This window comes from Coccinella septempunctata, chromosome 2 (assembly GCF_907165205.1).
Source record: "Coccinella septempunctata chromosome 2, icCocSept1.1, whole genome shotgun sequence".
Classification (NCBI taxonomy): domain Eukaryota; kingdom Metazoa; phylum Arthropoda; class Insecta; order Coleoptera; family Coccinellidae; genus Coccinella; species Coccinella septempunctata.
The window spans coordinates 45,923,508-45,932,762 of NC_058190.1; the positions used below are offsets into that span (position 1 = coordinate 45,923,508).

At 32.7% G+C, this 9,255-nt stretch overlaps 5 protein-coding genes across 5 annotated transcripts; 4 read left to right on the forward strand and 1 right to left on the reverse strand.

Moving 5' to 3' along the window:
* Window positions 1-111: 111 nt before the first annotated feature.
* Window positions 112-1,471, forward strand: LOC123307839. The gene is made up of 3 exons (XM_044890294.1): window positions 112-513; window positions 986-1,175; window positions 1,234-1,471. Exons 1-3 carry the CDS (start codon window positions 298-300, stop codon window positions 1,365-1,367), a joined length of 540 nt encoding a protein of 179 aa, XP_044746229.1. The 5' UTR covers window positions 112-297; the 3' UTR covers window positions 1,368-1,471.
* Window positions 1,472-1,818: 347 nt separating this feature from the next.
* On the forward strand, window positions 1,819-2,929 carry LOC123306780 (thioredoxin-like protein 1). The gene is made up of 2 exons (XM_044888922.1): window positions 1,819-2,014; window positions 2,068-2,929. Exons 1-2 carry the CDS (start codon window positions 1,917-1,919, stop codon window positions 2,825-2,827), a joined length of 858 nt encoding a protein of 285 aa, XP_044744857.1. The 5' UTR covers window positions 1,819-1,916; the 3' UTR covers window positions 2,828-2,929.
* A 522-nt stretch (window positions 2,930-3,451) lies between these two features.
* LOC123307269 (zinc finger protein 239-like) lies at window positions 3,452-5,112 on the forward strand. Its single transcript, XM_044889507.1, has one exon. It carries the CDS (start codon window positions 3,497-3,499, stop codon window positions 5,084-5,086), a length of 1,590 nt encoding a protein of 529 aa, XP_044745442.1. The 5' UTR covers window positions 3,452-3,496; the 3' UTR covers window positions 5,087-5,112.
* A 627-nt stretch (window positions 5,113-5,739) lies between these two features.
* On the forward strand, window positions 5,740-6,484 carry LOC123307270. The gene is made up of 2 exons (XM_044889508.1): window positions 5,740-6,060; window positions 6,136-6,484. Exons 1-2 carry the CDS (start codon window positions 5,802-5,804, stop codon window positions 6,192-6,194), a joined length of 318 nt encoding a protein of 105 aa, XP_044745443.1. The 5' UTR covers window positions 5,740-5,801; the 3' UTR covers window positions 6,195-6,484.
* On the reverse strand, window positions 6,460-9,057 carry LOC123307268 (poly(A) RNA polymerase, mitochondrial). The gene is made up of 7 exons (XM_044889506.1): window positions 8,895-9,057; window positions 8,652-8,836; window positions 8,358-8,591; window positions 8,093-8,299; window positions 7,644-7,858; window positions 7,355-7,587; window positions 6,460-7,126 (listed from the first exon to the last, which is right to left on the reverse strand). Exons 1-7 carry the CDS (start codon window positions 9,025-9,027, stop codon window positions 6,540-6,542), a joined length of 1,794 nt encoding a protein of 597 aa, XP_044745441.1. The 5' UTR covers window positions 9,028-9,057; the 3' UTR covers window positions 6,460-6,539.
* Between the last annotated feature and the right edge of the window lie 198 nt (window positions 9,058-9,255).

Genomic DNA, 9,255 nt, shown 5'->3' on the forward strand with positions numbered 1-9,255 from the left:
CTCCTCAGCTAAAGCCTCCTCTTTGCTAAAGCCATCTACACATGTGTTCAGTTTGTTTTCCTTTTTCCAACCAAGAATAAAGTGTTGAATTTTTCTACAACAATCTTTAGCGACACTCGAGCGAAATTGGATAGGAAAAATAGCCCAGTAGCGGGCAATGCCCGTCAATGGTTCATTCTTTCGTAGCACACTTTGGAAATTAATTTTTCTTGGGGTATTTGGAAATAAGATAAAATCCATAGTTACATATGTCAAAAAATATTCGAAGTTGAAATATTTCACCATAATATTTTGAACATGTCTTACCTCATCCTACCGACCTTGAGAAGATCTTTATGTTTTCCTTCTATATTTCAATTACATGCAGCGGTCCGATCAACACATTGGCATTTGAAAATGGCTGGAAATAGAGAACAAGTAGGTTATGGAGTGAACGGAAATCCTATTTACTTCGACGCATCGGAAATGCCATTTCCAGCAGTGAGGTGGAAGGAACCTACGCCTGAGTTATGTGTGAGTTGTGTCTGAATGAATCTCGGAAATTTGTACAATTTTTTTAAGGTGATCCCATACAATTTATTTAGGTAGTCTCCGATGTACTGGACCATCGTGTATAATGACGGTTCAGTCACATGTTTCCTGCGGCGTACGTCCTACACAGTCCAGTACTTGAAATCACAGATAACAGAGTATTTAAATTATTAAAATTTAAAAAAATTAAATTTAGAATTTTGAATACGGTCGATTTTTGTTGAATGATTTATTTTGATAAGTTTGACTTTATTTTTTACTTTTGAAAGAAAAGGATATGGTTATTAGGTAAACATTTTCACTTATAACATTATTGTCGCTGAGGTATGGAAAATACATATTTCAAACCATTCTTGAACTCAAATTTAATAGCAGAAACAACCTATTTTTACAGTTGTGAAATTATAGCGTATAATTAATCGAATCATTTTTTTCACTTTTTGAATATTCGCAGTGTCTTTGGGAGAAAGAAAAGGGAGACTGGGGAAAACTGACTCGTGAAGAGAAAAAAGAGCTTTACAGGGCTTCGTTCAGGCAAACATTCGCTGAATTTCAAGCTCCGTCCCCCGAATGGAAAATAGTTTTGGCAATGCTTTTACATCTCATCAGTGTATCACTGTTGTTACATTATCTTACATACTCAAGTGAGCTAAATATCATGCATGCAATTTGTTCGGTCCATTCTATAATAATCTATTTTAGTTTATCCTACAATGCCTGACACATTTTGTGAATCTAAACGACAAGCCCAATTGAGACGTATTTTGGATTTACAACAGAATCCAGTGTTTGGAGTTTCCTCGAAATGGGATTACGAGAAAGATACGTGGAAGTAATAGAAAATACTGAGTTACGTATTTATTCATCATTCCGAATGTTCTCTGTTTTTTCGAAATTTTGTTTTAATTGTGAACCTGTGATCGAATAAATATTAACACTCCATATATTAGATTGATTATTGGAGCTGTCTCTCAAACTTTTTGGAAATTTAATGAATGAAGCATATCGGCTTAGCATTTTCATCTCAATTTTTCCGTTACTCTTAGCCCAAGAAAAAAGATGAAGAAGGAGCTTAAAGGAAGAAAAGAAGAGTTGTCAGCATCAAATGTTATTCGATTTTTAGTCACGTGACGAAAAAATCTGTCGCCTATCGGATATAAAAACGAACGCCCCTCGTATCTAGTATCTAGTCATTCTATGGAAGTTTTGGTCACAGACGAAAATTTTGACATCTGATCATAAAATAACATAGACATATAGACATGTCTATTTCTATGTAAAATAAAATTTGTGTTCTGTGATTCAGTTCTGAGTTTTTCTCTGGACAATTCTGTTTTGCATAGTCATTTCATTTTTCAATAAATTTTCATCGAATTGAGTAAAAAATGTCGTTGGTCAAAGTTATTAATGATGAAGCACACTTCCAAACTGAATTATCTGCAGCTTCTACCAAATTAGTGGTTGCCGATTTTACTGCTAGTTGGTAAAATGTCTTTTCAATCTGCACCTCAGTATATTTACCATTCACCTTTTCAGGTGTGGGCCTTGTCAAAGAATTGCTCCAGTTTTCCAACAACTATCTGTTAAATATCCTAATGCAGTATTTCTTAAAATTGATGTTGATAAATGCCAGGAAACTGCAGCAGCTCAGGGCGTTTCTGCGATGCCTACTTTCATATTCTACAGAAATAAAGCTAAAGTAGATCGAGTACAAGGTGCAGATGCAGCTGCATTGGAAAACAAAATACAGCAGTACTATGGAAGTTCTGAAAGTGAAGAAACAGAATCTGTTAGTGGATATTTGGATTTATATCCATTTATTACTAAAGCTCAATGTGAATGCTTGAATGAAAGTGATGATCATACTTTGGAGCATTGCCTCACATCTGGAAAAGGTTTTCTGCAGTCAGATTGTGATGAACAATTAATTATTTCTATTGCATTTAATCAAGCTGTTAAAATCCATAGTATAAAAGTTAAAGCTCCAGCTGGTAAGGGTCCTAAGAATTTAAGGTTGTTCATAAATCAACCAAGAACGTTGGACTTTGACCAGATGAGTAGTTTTGTTAGCGTTCAGGACTTGGAAATTAAACCAGAAGAACTAGATGGTACACCTGTCAACTTGAAATTTGTAAAATTTCAAAATGTACAAAATATTCAAGTATTTATCAAAGACAACCAAGAAGGTGGGGAAGTTACTCAAATAGACCATCTAGCTTTCATAGGGACACCAATTAGTACTACTAATATGGGAGATTTCAAGAGAGTAGCTGGTAAAAAAGGAGAAAGTCATTAAATGATGGTTGCTTTGATTCCATTAAAATCAACTGAAAAATGATTCAGAATTTCATAAGTTTATATTTGTTAACTACATTCAATATGAAAAAAGACGAGTTTACATTGGTGTTTTTTTTCTAATTCTTTTAAGAAATAGTGTTTTTCTGACATAACTAACTTATTTATATTTTGCTGAAATGTTGAGAGATTAGGAAACCACAAGAAAAGCAATTAAGGAATATGCTCTGAATACATACATATGAAAACAACTATATTTACTCTGAATAAACAAATAAATCTTAATTTTTTTTTCATCCGTATTCCAAAATGTTTTTAAAATTGTTCGGAAAACCTAATTGGTTGTGTTTTGAACACAGGCTGTAAATTAGAATGGATATCTCATTAGCAGTCATATTAGAATGAAAACAAAAAGATTTTCATTTTTGTTGAACTAAAACTTTTGACAGTTCCTAGTATTTTTCTTGCTAACCTAACCTAAATCGAATGACAGTTCCCATGATTTTCCATTTCATTTTGAAAATGTGATAAATGTGAAATTATCAGAAATATGGACATCTCCAAAAATTATTCAACAGTCGACATCAGCGTCTATGATGAAGAGGAAACTGTTGATCGTTTATAGCTTGTCCTAGTTTATGGAATTTAAAAAAAAGTTTACATTTTTTTAATGGAAAATATGGAGGTTCCTTTAACTGAAGGAAACAAAACAGCACAAACTGAGAAATTTGATTTTATAAAGACTCTTTGTAGATTATGCTCAGTGGAGTGTAACTCAAGATCGAAAAGTATATTTCAACGAAAAATTCTTGAAATGATAGAATTTTGTTTTTCTCTTCATCCAAGTCAAACTGATGGACTGCCAAAACGTATATGCTCAACATGCTTTGAATCTCTGACCAACAGTTATCTGTTCAAAATACAAGTTGAGGCAACAGATACTTTGTTGAAGGAAAAAATGAAAGCACTTGTTTCAAACCAAGACATACTTGATATTGCTCTAAATGAGGCTGAAATCAAAGATATACAGGGTGAAATGATCTCAACAGAGAATTCAACGAGAGTTCTAGAGAATATTCCTTCAAGAAGTATGTATAACAAGATTGGATCTGTTAAGCTCAATGAAGTGTCATTACCAGTGGAAGACATTCAAAATTGTTCTGCGAGTTTGAAGGAAGAAAATTTCAAAGTGAAGGTTATTGAAGAGGATAAACAAACTCCAGAACAAATCATTTATAATATTGATCTTCCACCATTGATACCTATAAAACCTTCGGAAAATGCTGAAAGAATTATTATAAATCAAGTTCTTCCTCAAGAAATACCACCCCTAGTACCTCTCAAGTCGATTTGTCATGAACCTTTATCTTTGAAAGATTCAGTAGAATCTTCAGAGCATGAAAACAATGATGAGAACGTTAAGTTAGATATGTCTCAAAAAAATTATAAAGAAATATGCGAATCATCCAAGTCTTTATTCTGCAATATTTGTAGAAAAGAATTCAAAGATGGCAAAAAACTTATTGGACATTTAAAAGGTCACATGGTTCCAAAAAATTTTGCTTGTAAAATTTGTGGAAAAAAATATCCCAGCCATAGTACTTTCCAAATACATATGAGGTCTCATACTGGGGAAAGACCATTTAAATGTCCTGTTTGTGATAAAGGTTTCACACGATGGGCTGGAGTTGTTAGCCACATGCAAACACATGAGGACAATAGACCTTTTAAATGCAATTTTTGCAATCAGTCATTCAAAATTGTATCAAACTTGGAAAGACATAAAGTGTTACATTCTGGGGTACTACCATTTTGCTGCAACTATTGTGGTAATACATTTAGTCAGTCAGCCAATCTGCAATTGCATATAAGGACATACCATACAAATGAGAGACCTTATTTGTGTTCCGAGTGTGGTAAAGGTTTCGTTTCATCATCAAGACTTAATCGTCATATGTGGGTTCATTCAGGTTACAAGCCGTTCCTATGTAAGATATGTTCTAAAGCTTACTCAAACTCTGGTGATTTGAGAAATCACGAAAGTGGCGCACATGGCGATGGAGATTTCGAAAAACCCTTTACTTGTAAATTATGTGACAAAAGTTTCTTGTATTCATGTCGTCTAAGGAAACATTTGAAAACGCATCAGAGACCTTTAGCATGTAACCAGTGTAGTAAGACTTTCCGCTCAGGTGATATCTTAGAACAACATGTAAGAAGTAAACACTCGGAAGTTCCTTGTTCAGAAAACAAAGATTGAATAAATGATATCTTTGAAGAATTGAAGTACTAATAATTTCAATTATATGTTCATTATTCCATAAACTCTTAAATAGGTACAAATTACAGCTAACAAGCATGTTAAGACTGATGGATCTATTACAAATTTTTTGTACAATAAAATTCTTTCATTTTCTCTCTAAAATTAAATAATGGATTAGAACAAGTGGTAAAATTATTAATCGCATAAATTATTTTGCTATGAATACATGATTTTTCAAGGTGCTACTCTTTCATCTGCGGCTGTTTGCGAAAGAGTTTTAAATCTTTTTTCATAACATAACATAGTTAAAGCACGGCCTTCTAAACCCCCTTTGTCTTTAGAAGGCCGTGGTTAAAGCATGGTTAAAGACAACTTCGCGAGGCGTTCAGAAAGTTCAAATATCTTCAAGAACACCCGTCGTCCCGTACTGAGATTATGCTACATAATTAATATTAGTTTGTTCAGTTGCAGGAAAGTCCAACATTTTGATGGAGTGTTAAATTTTAACGGACTTATCTCCTGCAACTGGATTATTTTTTTTTTATAGGCATAGAGAAATATATTTTTCGTTAATATAAATTTCTGTGTTTTCTAAGATTCTATGCACAGAACATCAAAGAGCATCATAGATAATAATTTTTCGTGTTCCGAGGAATTCTCTGGTGCAGTTCAGTTGACCTCGTTTTTTTGTGAACAGTGGATAAACTCAAAAATGGGGTTTTCGGATCAGCAAAAGGCTTTTATAACTGAGTCTTACTTCAGGAATGGAAGGAAAATTGGTGGAAAGTGGAAATACTCCGTAAAAGACTGCATAGATGAATTCAAAAGCAAATATCCAGATGTTGCTGTAGATTATAAGAGTTTTCAATCTACCCTCATGCGTTGTGTTAAGAATTTCAGAGAAACGGGTAGCGTTCAGAGAAAAGAGGGAAGTGGTCGTCCAAGTAAAAGAAATCCAAATTTGATTGATGGTATTCGACAAATAATGGAGGAAGCTCCAGAAACTTCAGTTCGTGTTCTATCCCGATTAACTGGAGTATCTGTAGGTACTTGCCACAAAATTCTGAAGGAAGATCTTAAGCAGGATGAGAAACATGAAAGTTAAACTAGAATGATTTTTTATTCTACTATGGTGAAGTTCTGAAATGTGCTGAAGTTCAAAGATGACCAAGAAGGTGGAGTTACCCAAATTGACCATATGAATGCCAAAAATTCTGATATGGAAAACTTACCAACGTAGCTGGTCAACAGCCATTATTCCTTGTTCAGGAGATTAACAAGCTGCTTAAATTCAGAAAAACTCAACTGAAGTACTAACAGTTTTACATTTATTGATCACCGTAAAATATCTTTTGTGATCAAATTTCCAATGAATAAAAAGCCATTTTATTTATATATATTTTTTTATATATAAATATAGTCCATGGTTAATTCAGATATTTTTGTAATACTACCTCACAGTGCCTTTTATACTACTCAAACTTTTCATTAGTTTAACATTTTCTTTTTTGATTTCTTCAACTTGTTTTTTCACAACATTATTTTTAAATTCTATTTCACTAATTTTCACATCATTTTCACCTTCTACAAATAACTCTTTCACATGCATCAATCTATGATTTTTGGGTGAATTGAAGTTAAATGTTAACTTAGATTTATGCTTAATAGTTCCTAATATAGAAAGTAATCCCCAATTTGGTGAATTTGTATCACCAGTCGATTGAAGTAGCCATGCAGCATTTTTCACTTCTTCCCTGAACCTATCCAGTTCTTCCAAACTGACATTTTTGCTCACATTCAATCCTCTTTCCAAGGGATTCACAATATAAAGAGGGCTATGATCTGGTTTCGACAAAGTCACTGCTTCATTTAAACAAACTGATTTGGTCTTGAAATCAAACTGGGAATAGTACTCAAAAAATTCACATAGCAAACTTTCTAAACTTTCAGTATTTGATACATTATGATGTAGCTTATCGATGTCTCTAAGAAATGTGCAGTTGACTCCCTCTTCTGTGACGAAGGAATCCTTTGAACCTACCAAAATTAATATTTTTGAAGATAATTTCAAATTTGAAAAATATTTTATTTAAATGAAGAAGTATTTGAAAACGATGTTGAGTTTGTAATGTGTTTTTTCAGATTTTTTTTTTATTTTTATAACTCTGGTAATCAAAATCTATTAGGAAAGGAACACTAATGTTAATTTTTTGCAACTAATCATCATATCTTTCAAGGTTATGATAAATATTTACTTCTACTAACCTGCTGATTTCACCAAAGTATTGAGTGCAGGCAAAATTGGTGGTGAATGTAGAGGCCTTTGCAAAAAGGATAAAACAAGTAGAGTAAGTGAAAAGTTTGTGATCCAACGACCCGGAGTGCTGTTAGTTAATCCTACATCTTTGGCCCACCTTCTAACTGTGAATACTAGTGGTCTTACTCTTGGATCTAAGGCACCCATCATATACAAGAAGTCAGACATGTGTACTCCAGAACTGAAATTCAGTGGAATGAAAGGCAAATAACAAAAATTTATTTTGCTTGAACTCACACATTAGACATCGATAAATCGCATTCTACATCTGTGAACTGATGGTAATACTTGATTATAGGAACTCTAGCTTGGAGAATTTTCCTAACTCTTGTGCATCCAGGTAAAAATAAATGCAAGATATCACCAATAGTCTCCAGATTTCTCATATTCAAAGATCTATCTACTCCCGAAGAACCTTTACAATGAAATATTAATCTGCTATCTGGTGCTTCCTAGAGTAATACATGTAAATTAATTCTTCATTTTCTGACACCAGAGAATTTCCCAAATCCAAATGTATATAAATTTTTATTTGAATATGAATAAAGAGAATTAGCTCCAGTTGAACAGAAGTGTATATCCATATTTCCCAAAAAGAATTCTTGAAACCATAAGGTATACTGAGAAACTTCAGAGCCTTTTATCAGAACCAAACATTTTATAAGTCATTTAATATTTTGCTTTACCTTTTCATTATCCAGTGTTAACACAACATCAAGATCGCATCCTATTTTGCCATAACCATTAACTGAAGAGCCAAATGGTAGAACCTGTGCATTAGGAAACATTCCTGCTAAAGACATTTCTATCTGTCTAGCTGTGAGAAACCGTAATCTAGACTCTAAATCTGTAAGTTTGGACATGTCATAAAGTGTATTTATTTGGTCGCTTATCTGAAAGTCATCATTTCTAATAAAAATGTTAATAATGAACAAGTTCTGTAAAACTTACACTTTCACAACATCGCAATTCTTTTTTAAGGCAGTCACTTGATAATTTTTTCAAACCATCAGTAACTGACAACTCAATCTTTTTGTGTTTACGCTCAGAAAATTTTTTGGCACCTGCTCTGAACCATAAGAATTGAGAGTGGGTGGGACAAATTGTATTATTTTCAATAAAGGTACCTGATGATAAAGCAGCTTTAACAGCATCTATTTGTTGAAATTCCACTAAAATGAAGTGCTAAATCGAAAAAAAAAATTTGTAAATGTAAATTTGTTGAAAGCATATGTATTTAATCACCATAGGTTCAATCCCTGCAGAATAGTGAAACATTTGTTTGATATTACCAAAAGAACTACAATATGAGTATAGTTCTTTGAAAGATTGAGCTGATTGAACTTGTACAATTATACTTTTTTTGGCTTCAGACCTTCTTTTCCGCACTTTATCTTGAAATGTTACAAAAGTTTTGGCTGCACTGGTATCTAAAATATGCAACAAGCATTTAAGAAAAAAATATTACATTAGTTGCATAAACCTCACTATAAGTTTCTTGTTGATTGGTGGAGCTTTTCGACGAAAAGTATCGGGAATATTGAAATAATTTTTCTTTAAATTTAACATTTTTATAACACACTTGAAAATTTTTGGATGTTATTTGCTGGAATATTGACATTGTGAAGGTTCGAAAACTTGTTAGGTTATGGCACAGATCATTCTAAAGTTGATCCTTTCACAGAATGAAAATACATCACACTTATTCTTAATGAGAATATCGTTGCATTTTCATAGATTGATTTACTCTCCTTTGAAATTTGTAGAGGGATAAGATTAATGCCTTTTTAGATTTGAAAATATGAAAAAATATTGATTTCAAAGACAAATTTTCAAGTTTTATCCTCAT

What these genes read in the sequence shown, in the direction of transcription:
- LOC123307269 (XM_044889507.1), top strand. Translation starts at nt 3,497, where the DNA reads ATGGAAAATATGGAGGTTCCTTTAACTGAAGGAAACAAAACAGCACAA.
- LOC123307839 (XM_044890294.1), top strand. Translation starts at nt 298, where the DNA reads ATGTCTTACCTCATCCTACCGACCTTGAGAAGATCTTTATGTTTTCCT. An exon ending in AACCTACGCCTGAGTTATGT is followed by an intron (nt 514 to 985) that starts GTGAGTTGTGTC and finishes GAATATTCGCAG; the next exon opens with TGTCTTTGGGAGAAAGAAAA. An exon ending in ACATTATCTTACATACTCAA is followed by an intron (nt 1,176 to 1,233) that starts GTGAGCTAAATA and finishes AATCTATTTTAG; the next exon opens with TTTATCCTACAATGCCTGAC.
- LOC123307268 (XM_044889506.1), bottom strand. Translation starts at nt 9,027, where the DNA reads ATGTCAATATTCCAGCAAATAACATCCAAAAATTTTCAAGTGTGTTAT. An exon ending in CTGCAGGGATTGAACCTATG is followed by an intron (nt 8,592 to 8,651) that starts GTGATTAAATAC and finishes TTTTCGATTTAG; the next exon opens with CACTTCATTTTAGTGGAATT. An exon ending in TACTTTGGTGAAATCAGCAG is followed by an intron (nt 7,127 to 7,354) that starts GTTAGTAGAAGT and finishes TAATTTTGGTAG; the next exon opens with GTTCAAAGGATTCCTTCGTC.
- LOC123307270 (XM_044889508.1), top strand. Translation starts at nt 5,802, where the DNA reads ATGGGGTTTTCGGATCAGCAAAAGGCTTTTATAACTGAGTCTTACTTC. An exon ending in AAATCCAAATTTGATTGATG is followed by an intron (nt 6,061 to 6,135) that starts GTATTCGACAAA and finishes GAGTATCTGTAG; the next exon opens with GTACTTGCCACAAAATTCTG.
- LOC123306780 (XM_044888922.1), top strand. Translation starts at nt 1,917, where the DNA reads ATGTCGTTGGTCAAAGTTATTAATGATGAAGCACACTTCCAAACTGAA. An exon ending in GCCGATTTTACTGCTAGTTG is followed by an intron (nt 2,015 to 2,067) that starts GTAAAATGTCTT and finishes TCACCTTTTCAG; the next exon opens with GTGTGGGCCTTGTCAAAGAA.